Below are 16,206 nucleotides of genomic sequence, written 5' to 3'. Positions count from 1 at the left end.
TGGGCGCTGCAGAGGAGAGGGAGGGACTACTCTCTCTATCTCCTGCATTGTCAGCTAATGCATTTATCGCAGTGCACACCGGTGTAATGTGAGTACAATGTGATGTTTCTCTCACACCGATAGAATTGTAAACTAATCGGATTCCACCCGCAGCATGCTGTGATTATTTTCTTGGTCCGATTAGGTGTGAGAAAAAAAACGCTCATGGGAGTAACATTGGTCTGAGTGGACTGCGATTTTTTTATCACATTCCATTCACTCTATTTGACTCACTGTGTGTCCTTAGCCTAAGGCCAGTGTCACACTTGCAAGTGCCTCGCATGTATCTCGCGCGAGTCTCACGCTGCATCACCCGTCACGGACTCACACTCTCCGGCTAGGAGCGTCTCAGCTGCATAGAGATGCATGCAACCGACCCACTCCTGTCCGGAGAGTATGAGTCCGTGTCAGCTGATGCAATGTGAGATACACGCGAGGCACTCGCAAGTGTTATACTGGCCTAACTGTTAGTACTGATACTACTACTACTACAACTACTATAGTTGCAAGTACTAGTACTGCCACTACTACTAAAGCTTTAACTGCAACTGCCAGTATTACTGCTAATACAACAACAGAAACTACTGGTACTATTACAATTATTACTGATATTGTTACTACTGCTACTACTATTATTGATACTACTACTACTGCTAGTACAACTGCATCAATTAGTACTGCTATTACTACTACTGCTACAACTGTGGCTACTACTACAGCTACTGATACCACTACAGCTACTACTACTATTACTGCCACTACTGCTACTACTTCCACTACTATTGTTGCTACTACACAATAGGATTCTTAAGGGGGCTTTACACGCAACGACATCGCTAACGAGATGTCGTTGGGGTGACGGAATTCGTGACGCACATCCGGCCTCGTTAGTGACGTTGTTGCGTGTGAAACGTATGAACGACCGCTAACGATCAAAATTACTCACCTAATCGTTGACCGTTGACACGTCGTTCTAATCCCAAATATCGTTGCTGTTGCAGGACGCAGGGTTTTTTTCGTTCCTGAGGCAGCACACATCGCCACGTGTGACACCCCGGGAACGATGAACAACACCGTACCTGCATCCTCTGGCAACGAGGTGGGCGTGACTTTTATACGGCTGCTCTCCGCCCCTCCGCTTCTATTGGACGGCTGCTGTGTGATATCGCTGTGACGCCGCACGAACCGCCCCCTTAGAAAGGAGGCGGTTCGTCGGTCACAGCGACGTCGCTAGGCAGGTAAGTATGTAAGTATGTGTGACGGGGATTAACGATATTGTGCGCCACGGGCAGCGATTTGCCCGTGACGCACAACTGACGGGGGCGGGTGCGATCGGTAGCGACATCACTAGTGATGTCGCTGCGTGTAAAGTGGCCTTTACTGTTACTAAAAACAATTATAGCATTGCTTTGGGGTTCATTGTAGCATAATACAGGAAATAATTCTGAAAATAAATCAGTACAAATTTGTACACATCCATTTTTAACTGCATTGTAATGATAGTTATTATTGCACATCGAGGACACATCAAAAAGGTCTAATGGGTTATTGGTGAATCAAAAAATAGATCCTATTAATAAGTAATTTGCTCCAAATGGGTTGTTTTCTTATAGTCCCTCATGATCAGGCACTGACTGGTTCACATGTGAAAAGGTGAACACTCTTGTGGGTCCTTGTGCATGAGTAGGCCTCCCACCCGCCTAAAGTCATTGCCGAAAGTGTTGCCAACTTTTAAATTGTTCCAGAAAATGAAGTATTTCTCCCAAGAAATCTATTGCAATGACACATGTTTTGTTAAACATATGTTTATTTCCTTGAGTTTATTGGAATAATACTAAAAAAAAACTGAGAAAAAAGGCAAATTTCACTCAAAATCTGAAAAATGGGACAGACAAAATTGTGAGCACCTTTCCATATTTGTGGGTAAACAACTTTGTTTCAAAAATGGCATGCTCATTCAAACTCACCTGTGGCAAGTAACAGGTGTGGGCAATATGAAAATCACACCTGAATGAAACCAGATAAAAAGGGGAGAAGTTGTCTCATTCTTTGCATTGTTTGAGATCAGAATTTGGAGAACAGAAAGAGGATAAGAGAACAGTCTGAGGACTAAAGAACCAAAATTGTTGAAAAATATCAACAATCTCAAGGTTACAAGTCCTTTTCCAGAGATCTTGATGTTCCTTTATCGACAGTACACAACATAATCAAAAAGTTTACACCCCATTTCACTATAGTTAATCTTCCTGGATATGGATGGCAGAGAAAAATTGATGAAAGGTTGCAATGCAGGATAGTCCAGATGGTGGATAAGCAGCCACAATCAAGTTCCAAAGAAATTCAAGCTGTCCTGCAGGCTCAGGGTGCATCAGTGTGAGTGCAAACTATCCTTCCACATTTGAGTAAAATGAAATGCTGTTGTAGAAGACCCAGGAGGACTCCACTTCTAACAAAGAGACATAAAAAAGCAGTTTGCCAAAATGTACGTGAGTAAGCCAAAATCCTTCTTGTGGACTGATGAGACCAAGATAAAGCTTTTTGGTAAAGCATATCATTCTACTGTTTACTGAAAATATTAATTGCACGACACAGTGGCTTTATTCCAAAACATGAAAATTTTTATTATTATTACCAAAAGTAACACACATGTTAAAAATAAGCAAGGTATGCACAACCGGAGGTGGATACAAAAGGGACACAATTATAAAGTTAATGGTAGTAAATATAGCACAGCTGCATAAACATGGCATGCTAGTTTAAATGTTCACCATGCCCCTGAATTTAAGAGGGCACCCCATAAACAGTTAATGGGTAACCTGAATGAACCCTGCAGCAATATCACTTCTAAGCCTTTCTTTTGCAATAAGTTAAACATAAGGCAGTACGAGTGCTGCAACGTTATTGTCCGGTATTCAGAGTGGTAAATAATAGATAAGGCAAAGTATAGTATAACATATAAAGCTAGTCCGCCTTTTACCAAACCTCTGAGAACCGGAAAGCAATTCAATGTCAGTCAATTGATCACCTAATTGGTGAATTCAAGGTCTCTTAATGTCCGGTTACCATCGAATCTTTGACATTTGGCAATACAGCAATATAATAGTGCAGTCATGCAGCATTACTAACCAGTATATAGTGTCCGTAATAGCGCCACCCCTCCCGTTCCGATGCGCGTTTCACCTTCTTCTTCAGGGAACGTGTGGTGCACTGGATCAATTACGGGGTTTAAATGCCGCGGGAGGTGTGTGACGTAACCGGAAGTGGGGGCGGGATTTACACTAGATCCGGCATTGACTCTTGTGTCATTTCCGGTCTATGGAACGCAAGTGCGGATCAGCTCAACCCGGAAGGTACGGGATTTAAACTAGATCCGACATTAAATCATGTGTCATTTCCGGTCTATGGAACTCAAGAGCGGGTCAGCTCCAACCCGGAAAGAACATCAGTTCCCATCTTTATAAAGTACCTAGACCGGAGATTAGGGCGGGATTTAAGTTAACCCCCACAGTGTGAGTGCAAACTATCCTTCCACATTTGAGTAAAATGAAATGCTGTTGCAGAAGACCCAGGAGGACTCCACTTCTAACAAAGAGACATAAAAAAGCAGTTTGCCAAAATGTACGTGAGTAAGGCAAAATCCTTCTTGTGGACTGATGAGACCAAGATAGAGCTTTTTGGTAAAGCATATCATTCTACTGTTTACTGAAAATGTAAGGAGGCCTACAAAGAAAAGAACACAGTACCTACAGTCAAATATAGTGGCGGTTCAAAGATGTTTTGGGGTTGTTTTGCTGCCTCTGACACTCGGTCCTAGACTGTGTGCAAGACATCATGGCATCTGAAGCGTACCAAAGGATTTTTGGTTGCAACAGTGTCAGAAAGCTGGGTTTGCGTCTTAGGTCATGGGTCTTCCAGCAGGACAATGCTCCAAACATATGTCAAGAAGCACTCAGAAATGGATGGAAACAAAGCGCTGGAGAATTCTGAAGTGTGAGCAATGAGTCTGGAACTAAATCCAATTGAACACCAGTGGAGAGATTTTAAAATTGCTGTTAGGAGAAGGTGTTATTCAAATATGAGAGACCTGGAGCAATTTGCAAAAGAAGAGTGATCCAAAATTCCAGTTAAGAGGACGAAGAAGTTTGTTGATGGTTATAGAAAGCAATTGATTGCAGTTATTTATTCCAAAGGGTGTGCAACCAAATATTAAGTTGAGAGTGCCAACAATTTTGTAATGCCCATTTTTGGAGTTTTGTGTGAAACTGTCCAATTTGCCTTTTTCCCCTCTGTTTTTTGTGTGTTATTCCAATACACAGAAAGGAAATAAACATGTGTATAACAAAACGTGTAATTGAAACAATTTTTTTTAGGAGAAATACTTAATTTTCCAGAACAATTTCAGGGGTACCAACATTTGGGCAATGCTGTATATGAGCAGTACTTGCCAAAATATAGTTAAATCACTGTGTACAGACAAATGGAGCCAATACCAATTCATTATTATTTTCTAAATATTGAATTTTGCAATGAGGAAAAAGTAATGCCTGAATGTGGCTGAATTATTAGTGGGCCCTTGGTGACCCAGTCTGACACTGCTCAGGAACCATTTTTGGGAGAAATCTTGGAACCACCAAGAGGATCCTCTGGTAGATCTGTTTGACCTTGTACAAATATATATTCTAAGCTGCATGAAACAGCTGCATTATCATTAATACCTTGTCCTATGTTATCCAATTCCTCGCAGGACGGCACTTCGGCTCTGTTTAAAGCTGCAGCTAAAGGATTCAATGACGTAATTGAAGAGCTGCTCCAGTTTTCTCCCACACTTGGTGTTTTAAAGGTAAAAATCCATATACTTACGAGATACCACTGCACAAAGCATTGAGATTAGTGCTTTCTCTTCAATAACAATGTCTGGAAGAGGATATTTACAGTATATCACAAAAGTGAGTACACCCCTCACATTTTTGTAAACTTTTGATCATAACTTTTCCTGGGATATCACTGAAGATATGACACTTTCATGCAATGTAAAGTAATCAGTGTACAACTTAACAGTGTAAATTTGATGTGCTCTTTAAATAACTCAACATACAGACATTAATGTCTAAAACTCTGGTAATATAAGTGAGCACACCCCTAAGTGAAAATGGCCAAATTGTGCCCAAAGTGTCAATATTTTGTGTGGCCACCATTATTTTCGAGCACTGCCTTAACTCTCTTGGGCATGAAGTTCACTAGAGTTTCACAGGAGCTACTGGAATCCTCTTTCAACCTCCATGATGACATCACAGAGCTTGTAGATGTTAGAGCCCTTGCGCTCTTCCACCATTCATTTGAGGATGCCCCGTAGATACTCAATAAGGTTTAGGTCTGGAGAGATGCTTGACCAATTCAGCACATTTACCATCATTTTCTATATCAAAGCAGTGGTCGTCTTGGAGGTGGTGTTTGGGGATGTTACCATGTTGGAATCCTGCCCTGCGGCCCAGTTTCTGAAGAGAGGTCATCATGCTCTGCTTCAGTATGTCACAGTACTGGATGACATTCATTGTTCCCTCAAGGAACTGTAGCTCCCCACCAGCACTCATGCAGCCTCAAACCGTGACCCTCCTACCACCATGCTTCATTGTATTCAGGACACACTTGTCTTTGTACTCATCACCTGGTTGCCACTACACACACCTGACACTATCTGATCTAAGCTGACCCCCCCACCCCTTTAACCACAGCAGCAATGCTGGCAGCACTCATATGTCAATTTTGAAAAGACAACCTCTGAATATGACGCTGAGCAAGTGCACGCAACTTTCTTGGTTGACCATGGTGAGGACTGTTTAGACTGGAATTTGTCTTGTTAAACCACTGTATGGTCTTGGTCACCATGCTGCAGCTTAGTTTCAAGGTGTTGACAATCTTATAGCCTTGGCTATTTTTATGTAAATCTTTTAGTGTTGAGGTATTTTTATGTAGTGCAACATTTTTTTTTTCAGATCCTCAGAGAATTCTTTGCCATTAGATGCCATGTTAAACGTTCGGTGACCAGAGAGTGTGTGAGCGATAACCTCAATTTTAACATACGTGCTGCCCAGTCACACCTGAGATTTTGTAATACTATGGCTGCTTTCACACTGCGTTTTTTTAACATCCGTCATGAGCGTTTTTTAACGCAAAAGTGGATCCAGTGCAAATGCGTTTTCATTTCAATGCATTTGCAATGGACTCGCGTCAACATGCGTTCACCTGTGTTTGTGTGCGTTATAGTGAGGATCCAGCGACTTGCAGTTTTTTAACATTTTTCAAAAACGCTACTTGTAGCGTTTTTGATCTGCGTCCAAATACTGCAAATTGCTGGATCCTGACTATACTTCACGCAAACGCATGTGAACGCTGGCGTGCTGATAGACAGGATCCTGCTTGCTCTACTGAGCATACACAGAAACCAGCCTCGGGTGATCAGTCCCTCTCTCCCCCTCCCTCTCTGTCTCTCGCCCCCTCCCTCTCTCCTCTCTCTCTCCCCCGCCTGAGAGCTGCGGACACTCGTAACCAAGATAAATATCGGGTAACCAAGGAAAGCGCTTCTCTTAGTTACCCGATGTTTACGTTGGTTACGTGTGCAGGGAGCCCGGCTCCTAGCATCTGCAGACGCTCATAACAAAGATAAATATCGGGTATCCAAGCAAGTTACCCGATGTTTACCTTGGTTACGAGCCGGCTCCCAGTCTATCACGTTCAGTTCCACTGACTCCCGATCACATGACTCCAATGCCCGCCCATAAACTTAAAGTGACATGATCCTGCAAAATAACACATGCGTTTGCATGCGTTTTTTTGCTGTAAAAGCAGGATCCGCTTTTGCAGCAAAAAAACGTTCATGACGCATGTTAAAAAAACGTAGTGTGAAAGCAGCCTAATGAGTCCCATGACACCATGGAGGGAAAATGGCTAATTTGGAACAATGGCCATTTTCACTTAGGGGTGTACTCACGTGTGTTGCCAGCGATTTAGACATGGCTGTGTGCTGAGTTATTTAAAGGACACCAAATTTACACTGTTATACAAGCTGTACACAGACTACTTTACATTGTATCAAAGTGTCATATCTTCAGTAATATGAAATGAAAAGATATAATAATTTACAAAACGTGCGGGATGTACTCACTTTCGTGATAAACTGTATTATGATGTCCAAGTCTGGAGATATTAAGGCTATGTGCGCACTTACCGGATTTTGCCGCGGATTTTTTGCGGTTTTGCTGCATGTTTCGCTGCAGAAAATGTTCATAACATCTCTGTAGTGAATCACCAGCAAAACCTATGGGAAAAAAAATCCTGTGCGCACTGGGCGGAATTTGACAGCTGCATGTTTTGCTGCGGGATTCCCGCAGCAAAAACAAGTGCATGTCAATTCTTTTCCGCACGTCGCTGCGGGATTTCACTCCATTGACTCCAATGTTAATCGTGAAATCCCGCAGGGAATAACGCAGGAAGCAAATTCTGTGCGGTTCACTGTGTTTTCCTGCGTTATTCCCTGCGGTATTTCGCGGTTTACCTCCGGTAATGTACATCGCCTGTCTGCGGTTTTGCAGGGAAGTGATGTCATTACAGGAAGAGGAAGCCGTGCAGAGAGTAAACACACACAAAGATCACACACAGACATCACAGACATAGATCACATAGACACAGACACATAGAACACACATAGAAAGAAAACGGAAACATAGAAAACAAAGAACGTGGGCTCCGCTGCATATTTACCTTCCAGCCGAGGTAAGCACACAGCGGCGGCCCGGTATTCTCAGGCTGGGGAGGGAGAGGGGCAGGGTTAATGTTCCCCGCCTCACTCCCCCTCCCGCAGCCGAGAATATCAGCCGCAGCTGCCCCGGGACTGTCGCATCCATTATGCGGCAGCACCGGAGTGTCCCCGGCTCTTCCTGCAGCCGTGTAGCAGTGGCAGCAGGGTAATACAAGGGGTTAATGGTGGTGGATCACCGCCATTAACTCCAGGCTTGATCATGGCAGCGTCTATGTGACAGCTGACATGATCAACCCGTAAGTAAAGTGAATAAAACACAGACACCGAAAAATCCTTTAATTTAAATAAAACAAACAAGCCTCGTTCACCATTTTTTTAACCCCTCCCGCACCAAAGCTCTGGCGTAATCCACAGCTCCAACGTCCTGCGCTGCTTACATCCAGCCGCGACTGTCACAGACACAGCGCTGAATGCAGCAGACAGCAGAGATAATTACCGGTCATTTCCCACGGCCGGTAATGTGAACTCACTGCCGACCGTGAGAAATGTAGCGATCTGTCCTCTATCTATCTATCTATCTATCTATCTATCTATCTATCTATCTATCTATCTATCCCTCTATCTATTATTATTATTTATTATTATTTATTTATAGAGCACCATTAATTCCATGGTGCTGTACATGAGAAGGGGGTTACATACAAAATACGTATACAAGTTACAGTAGACAGACTAGCACAGAGGGAAGAGGGCCCTACCCTTGCGGGCTTACATTCTATAGGATTATGGGGAGGAGACAATAGGTGGGGTGTAGGTCAGGCGGCGGCTCCGCACGGTGGTCGGGCGGCAGCTCCGCACGGTGGTCGGGCGGCAGCTCCGCACGGTGGTCGGGCGGCAGCTCCGCACGGTGGTCGGGCGGCAGCGAGTTCATTGTAGATTGTAGGCATTTCTGAACAGATGAGTTTTCAGGTTCCGTTTGAAGTTTGCAAGGGTAGGGGATAGTCTGACGTGTTGAGGCAGCGAGTTCCAGGAGACTGGGGATGCTCGGGAGAAGTCTTGGAGTCGGTTGCGTGAGGAGCGAATGAGAGAGGAGGAGAGGAGGAGATCTTGGGAGGACCGGAGGTGACGTGTTGGAGTGTAGTGGGAGAGTAGTTCGGAGATGTACGGAGGGGAAAGATTATGCACAGCTTTGTAGGTCAGTGTTAGAAGTTTGAATTGGATACGGTGGAAGATTGGAAGCCAGTGGAGGGACATGCAGAGGGGAGAAGCGGGGTGGTATTGAGGAGAGAGGTGGATAAGTCGGGCAGCAGAGTTAAGGATGGACTGGAGAGGGGCGAGCGTGTTGGCAGGGAGGCCACAGAGGAGGATGTTACAGTAGTCGAGGCGGGAGATTATGAGGGCATGCACTAGCATTTTAGTAGATTGCAAATTGAGGAAAGGGCGGATTCTGGAAATATTTTTGAGTTGAAGACGGCAGGAGGTGGTGAGGGACTGGATGTGTGGTATGAAGGATAAGGCAGAGTCAAAGGTCACTCCGAGGCAGCGAACTTTGGGTACTGGCGAGAGCGTGGTGTTATTTATTGTAATAGATAGATCAGGTGGAGAGTGTCTATCTATCTATCCCTCTATCTATCTATCTATCTATCTATCCCTCTATCTATTCTTCTGTCTATCTATCTACTATCTCAGAATTAAATGACTTTTTTTTTTTTTTCAATGTGCTTTATTGCATTGAATGCAATAAAGCACATCCCAACCCGCACGCGGCAAAACCGCGGCAATACCGCGAACAATACCGCGGTGAAACCGCAGCAAACCGCATGCGGTTTTCGGGTGCGGTTTGCCGCGTTTTTTTACCGTGGGTGCGGTAATCTTTGAGAGCATGCGGAATTTTCTCAAGAAAATTCCATTTCCCAGTGCGCACATAGCCCTAAGTTAGTCCCGTTGTAATGCCAGCATGTTACCACAATCTATAAGAAGGTAATGATACTGGGATCTTGAGGATCAAGTACATTATTCAACAATTTCTCAATTGTTATGTTTCATTTTATCAGAAGTTAAACTGCTCAACGCTAATGGAACCAGATCAGAAACTCAATTTGATATTCTACATGTTAGTATTGTTTAATGTTACAGAACTTATCATTGGAGTTGAGCATAAAGGTTTGCACAGAAAGGATAAAGGGGCCTGATCCTGTAGCCACGTCGGTAGTCCATGGCTCCTGAATTAGTGGTTTTTGAACCTCTTACTACTTGCTACATCCCCATCACATCCTGATTAATAGGCTGTACCACAAAGTAACAATGTTGCTGCTGTATACTAATCTGAAAAGGTGCCATGGATGCTGCAGGTGGAGAAGGTGGGTAGTGCTCTCATCCGGTGACCATGGGGACTTCCAATGTGGCCTCTAGACCAGGGTTTGGCAAATCTTTTTGTTCAACTGTGATAATATTTCATTGTACAGTATATTAACTGTTTGAATCATATAGTAGATTATCTCAGGTCCACAAAATAATTAATTATAGAATCAAATATTCATGCAAATGTTCTTTATTATAATAATAACAGAGCAACCAAACTTTTCCTAACGTTTCGGCCATGCGGTCTTTGTCAAGTTCTCTAAGTAAAGGTTGCTTGGGTAGAATGTCAATCAGGCTGAAACAGCTTGCAGGTTCCAAAGCTGAGGAGATAATCTTTGTCCTGATAACTCCTTACCTCCTCAGCTTTGGAACTTGCAAGCTGTTGACATTCTAACCCAAGCAACCTTTACTTAGAGACCTTGACAAAGACCGCATGGCCGAAACGTTATTAAAAGTTTGGTTTCTCTGTTATTGTTATAATAAAGAACGTTTGCGTGAATATTCAATTCTACAATTAATTAATTTGTGGACCTGAGATAATCTACTATATACAAGATTTTTTTCTTAAGGACACTGCATTCATCTGGTGATATACTCAGGGATATTCTTTAATATAACCTTTTGAATTAGTAGGAAGTTAATGTAACATTGATTACTTCACTGCTTATGTGATTTTAAAATCTTATTTGCTTCAGAATGGATCCACAGCTCTCCACGCTGCAGTTCTCGGTGGGAACGTTAAATCAGTTTCTCTTCTTCTAGAAGCTGGAGCCAACCCTACAATTAGAAATAAAGTGAGTGACTATTAAAATTGATATAAATGCATTTTTATTGGATTCTGATTCACAACACTCGGCACCCCCATCGTCCAGCTGTTGCCTTGTCCCTCAGCTGTCAAAGGTTCCCTGTGTATGGAGCCAGCAGACAGCTTCATACATTCTGTAGTTCCTGTCCCTGATGATCACAATCACTTCAGTAGGAGCTGAGATCCGTCACTGCCGCGGGTACAAAGCTGTGTTATTGCGGCTCCATACACTGCGTACTTCCAGCAACCACCGGACATTGTGACAGCTGATTAATATATGTGCTAGACCCCCAATAATATGATATTAATAACCTACTTCTTATCCCCCTGTCATCGGGCTGGCTAATAAGCTGGAATTTGGACCAGCAGCTTTCCAACGAACTATAGACTGTAAAGGCCCTGTTACACGCAACAACTAACGATATATCGCTGGGGTCACGGATTTCATGACGCACATCCGGCATCGTTAGCGACATCGTTGCGTGTGACACCAACGAGTGGCCGTTAACGATGGAAAATACTCACCAAATTGTCCATCGTTGACACGTTGTTCATTTTCAAAAAATCGTTGGTTGTTGAGCACACAGGTTGTTTGTCGTTCCCGTGGCAACACACATTGCTATGTGTGACACCTCGGGAATGACGAACTACAGTGTACCTGTGTCCTCAATGAGCACCGAGGTGGGAGTGACGGAGATGCGGCTGCTCTCCGCCCGTCCGCTTCTATTGGCGGCCCGCTCTGTGACGCCGCTGTGACACCGAACGAACCTCCGCCTCTCAGGGGAGGTTGTTCACCGCCCATAGCGACGTCGTTAGGGAGGGCTGTATGTGTGACATGGACAAGCGAGATTGTGTCGTCACGGGCAGAGATTTGCCCGTGACGCACAAACGACGGAGGCGGGTGCCATCGCTAGCGATATCGTTAGCGATTTCGCTCCGTGTAAAGCCCCCTTTACTCAATACTTAAAATCATGCATTAAATATGCAGTTTGTCATAACAGAGCCTTCTTTGGACAAATTCTACAAGTTAGCAGGTTCCCTTTATCAGTGAGCTGATCTCAAAGTGTCAAGATTCTGGAAATAGCAGAAATCTCCTGTAATCTGTATGGCGACCTGGCTGCAATAGTATTAGAATTGCATGGTGCCATGTTCTGTCCATACATGGGCTCTCCTTTCTTGCTTAAAAAATAAAGGGTTCCTGTCATCAGCTTTTTTGTATGCAGCTGGCACCATGCTGCTGCAGGTTATTAAATACTTAACGCAATTGTATTCTTATGCCAATCACTATGTACAGCAACCGATTAACATAAAATGTAAAGTTTTCTGAGGAGCCTTTTTAGGGGCTTCTGTAGTTTGCTATTAGTGTTCAAGTGCAATAAATGAATCTGACTTTCCCATAGTATCCCTGCTTATCTGATTTCTTACTCCAGTACATTGTAGGAAAATAAGGTGTAATTTACCTCTATCTGTTTTTATTACAGACAAATGAACAACCAGCAGATCTCACCAAAAATGAACGAATATTACGTCTCTTAAACACAGCAGCCAGAATCAAGAGTTTACGGCCTTAAGATGCAATATTTATTCTTTTTGGCTAATATATTCTTTATTTTGCCCTATTTTACTGCTGCAAGCCTAATACTCAGTTGGCTCTTCTCAGTATGCTAATGTATAATATGTAGAAAATTATTGCAAATATAGACTTGAAAATGGGGTTTTAACATGCCCTAACTTTACCAGCTAAGCCTTAAGACTAGGGATGAGCGAGTCCGAACAGTAAAGTTTGGGGTTCGTACAGGACACGGGGTGTCCGGGGCTCAAACACAGACTTTAAAAGTAAGTTTGTGTCTGAGTTCTGGTGCTATTTGTATGCTAATGGTTTGTTGAAAAGCTGCAACACAGTGAATCAAGAACCTTTTCATCATGGGGAAGATGCTGTATGCTGCTGTGAATAATAAATAAAATATTGTAAAAAATGACTTGGGCTCCCACCTATTTTTGATAACCAATGCAGGTAAAGCAGGCAGCTGGTGGCTGCAGCCCTCAGCTGTCTGCTTTACTTTGGCTGATTATCAAAAATAGAAGGGTCCCCATGCCATTTTTTTTACATTATTTAAATAATTGTAAAAAAAAATGCTGTGGGGTACCCCATATTGTTGATAAACAGCAAAGCCAAGGTAAAGAAGACAGCTAGGGCTGTATTATTAATCTGGGAAGGCCCATGGTTATTTGGCACTTCTTAGCCTAAAAATATCAGCCTGCAGCCACCCCAGAAGTGGTGCATCCACTATATGCGACAATTCTGGTACTTTGCCCAACTCTTCCAGATTACCCTGGTGCGGTGGCAATCAGAGTAATACTTCTGGGGTTGGTCAGCCATGAATTGACAGCTGGTATCAAGCATAAGTGTTAGCAATGGATAGGCATTTATCAGTCATCCCTATTACTAACCTGGCACGTGTACAGTTAAAAAACACACACACACACACCTGGAAAAATAGTTTCTTTGAATATAGACTCTCCCACCCTCCCTCTTTCACCAATTTATTAACTAAAAATAAATTCCTATGGAGCTTAGTTCTGAGAATGTTGTCAGAATGAAGCTCCATAGGAATTGATGGATATTGTGGGACATTATACAATTGGTTTACATTCGAACTTTCTTTTTAATTAATAACTTGATGAACAAGGGATTGTGGGGGAGTCTTTATTACCAAATTGGATTGTCAGAACTTCAAGGATTTTTAAAAATGAATAAATTGATGAATGAGGGAGTGTGGGGGAGTGTTTATTCAAAGAAACTATTTTTCCTCCCTATGTGTGTATGTTTTAACTTTACACTTGCCACGATAGTAATGGGGGTGTCTGATATCACCTATCCATTACTAACCCTGGGTTTGATGCCAGCTGTAAATTCACAGCTGACATCAACCCCAAAACTATTACCCCGGTTCCCAACACACCAGGGCAAGAACCCAGCAAAGCGCCAGAATTGACATATCTGTTGGATGTGCAACTTCTGGGGCGGCTGGGAGGTGCTATTTTTAGGCTGAAAAGGGCCAATAACAATTGGTCTTCCCAGCCTGATAATACCAGACCCCAAGTGTCTGCTTTACCTTGGGTGGATATCACGGGGAGGGGGCGGGACCACAGGCCATTTTTTTTAATTATTACAATTAATTATTTAAAATAAATGGTGTGGGATCCACTCTATTTTTGATAACTTCCCAGACACACAGATAAAGCAGACAGCTTACAGTTGCAGCCTGCAGTTGTCTGCTTTACCTGCACTGGTTCTCAAAAATAAGGTAAACCCCAGGTCATTTATTTATTTAGTTAGTTAGTTAGTTTTCTATCCCCTTTCCACATTTGTTTGCAGGCAATTGTCCTGCTGTTACAATTTTGCTTCCTTTTACAGCCCCCTTTCCCTTACTATGACCAATTTACAGCTATTTTACAGCACCAAAGTTCAGGTCCCCCTTAACTTACTCAGGGTTCAGGGTCAGGTGCGGGTCAAGTCTGGGTTCTGAACCAAACTTTTAACTAAAGTTCGACTGAACCTGAACTTTCTCGGGTCCGCTCATCCCTACTTAAGACCGTTTTATTGTAAATACTGAGCCATCTACATGTGCCAGCAAGACCTTAAAGTAATCATCCATGATGTGTTTAATTCACTACACCTATATAATGCAGCATTCACTTACAGCAATACTTTAAAAACATGTATGTTGATATCAAGCTTTTAACTGTATAGTCTTTTTGGAAACAAACAACAAGCAAATATTAAATTTAAGGAAATTATTGTGTATTTTCAGTATAGTTCAGAAAAGAAGGGCAGTCTGTAGTTATAGCAGGGAGGATTGGGATACACAAACAAATTGCTATTAAATTGTAGCTTTACAAGACTCTAAACTGGGGCTGATTATATCTGCGGATATACTTGTTGCAGAGTTTTCTCTTAAGAAATTGACATGCAGAGAAGAGAAGTCAGCAGACATGTTGGTGGATATTGCATAGTGTAAGGGTACCTTCACACTTTAGCGATGCAGCAGCGATCCGACCAGCGATCTGACCTGATCAGGATCGCTGCTGCATCGCTACATGGTCGCTGGTGAGCTGTCAAACAGGCAGATCTCACCAGCGACCAGTGACCAGCCCCCAGCCAGCAGCGACGTGCAAGCGATGCTGCGCTTGCACGGAGCTGGCGTCTGGAAGCTGCGGACACTGGTAACTAAGGTAAACATCGGGTATGGTTACCCGATGTTTACCTTAGTTACCAGCTCACACCGCTTAACTTAGCGTGTGCAGGGAGCAGGAGCCGGCACTGGCAGCATGAGAGCTGCAGATGCTGGTAACGAAGGTAAATATCGGGTAACCACCTTGGTTACCCGATATTTACCTTGGTTACAGCTTACCGCAGGCTGTCAGACGCCGGCTCCTGGTCCCTGCACATTCAGGATTATTGCTCTATCGCTGTCACACACAGCGATGTGTGCTTATCAGCGGGAGAGCAACAATAAAAAAACGAACCAGGGCTGTGTGTAACGAGCAGCGATCTCACAGCAGGGGCCAGATCGCTGCTCAGTGTCACACACAGCGAGATCGCTAATGAGGTCACAAAAAACGTGACTCAGCAGCGATCTCAGTAGCGATCTCGCTGTGTGTGTGAAGTACCCCTAACTGCTATGATAGGAGGTAGTTTAGATTACACAATCAGACTGCTGTTATAGGAGGCTGGGCTACCAACAACACTGTTGTTATACACATTAAGTGGTTTTTGGGGCACAGAAAAACAAAAAAACATCTGGTGTCCCTGTATGTGTAGATTGTCATGGGGCAGTAGTTGTGGGCGAGAGATTGGTTCCGATCGGCCCAGCACGCTCCATGAAAGACCTGGTCCTGGCTGGATCTGTGGACTTGCGTAGTGTGGGCCATTCGCCCCTGTGCTGGCCGCGTGTTGCCGCTGATGTTTGGCTGGCTGGACAAAAGGATCACTCGTTTCTAGAAGTAGACGACCAGTTTATTTCAAAGAATGGTACTTTACTTAAAGGGAACCTGTCACCAGATTTGATGACTATAAGCTGCGGCATGCGCACTACAATACTTTGATCTGCCCTGCTCAGGGCAGATCAAAGTGCGCCTGCGCAAGATCTCAATGACGGCCTGTGTGCATGACATAGGATGTGTCATGCACCCAGGCTTCAGATAAAGGAGGACAAAAAGGGCCGAAAGAGGAGGCGACGGA

The 16,206-nt window shown here is 43.6% G+C and overlaps 1 protein-coding gene across 2 annotated transcripts in view; it reads left to right on the top strand.

Annotated features, from left to right (window-relative positions):
• Positions 1-15,016, top strand: part of ANKRD29 (ankyrin repeat domain 29) — a 68,138-nt gene extending 53,122 nt beyond the window's left edge. The window contains exons 7-9 of one of the 2 annotated variants that reach the window (XM_075353341.1): positions 4,784-4,879; positions 10,852-10,950; positions 12,443-15,016. In XM_075353341.1, the coding sequence (XP_075209456.1) occupies positions 4,784-4,879; positions 10,852-10,950; positions 12,443-12,532 (285 nt within the window). In that variant the 3' untranslated portion in view covers positions 12,533-15,016. The remainder of the gene's footprint in view (positions 1-4,783; positions 4,880-10,851; positions 10,951-12,442) is intronic. The other variant, XM_075353339.1, reaches the window with a different exon arrangement.
• The last annotated feature ends 1,190 nt before the right edge of the window (positions 15,017-16,206 follow it).

Source organism: Anomaloglossus baeobatrachus, chromosome 6 (genome assembly GCF_048569485.1).
Source record: "Anomaloglossus baeobatrachus isolate aAnoBae1 chromosome 6, aAnoBae1.hap1, whole genome shotgun sequence".
Taxonomy (NCBI): Eukaryota; Metazoa; Chordata; class Amphibia; order Anura; family Aromobatidae; genus Anomaloglossus; species Anomaloglossus baeobatrachus.
Note: the sequence above shows the minus strand (reverse complement) of the source record. Positions and strands in the feature narration are given on the sequence as shown.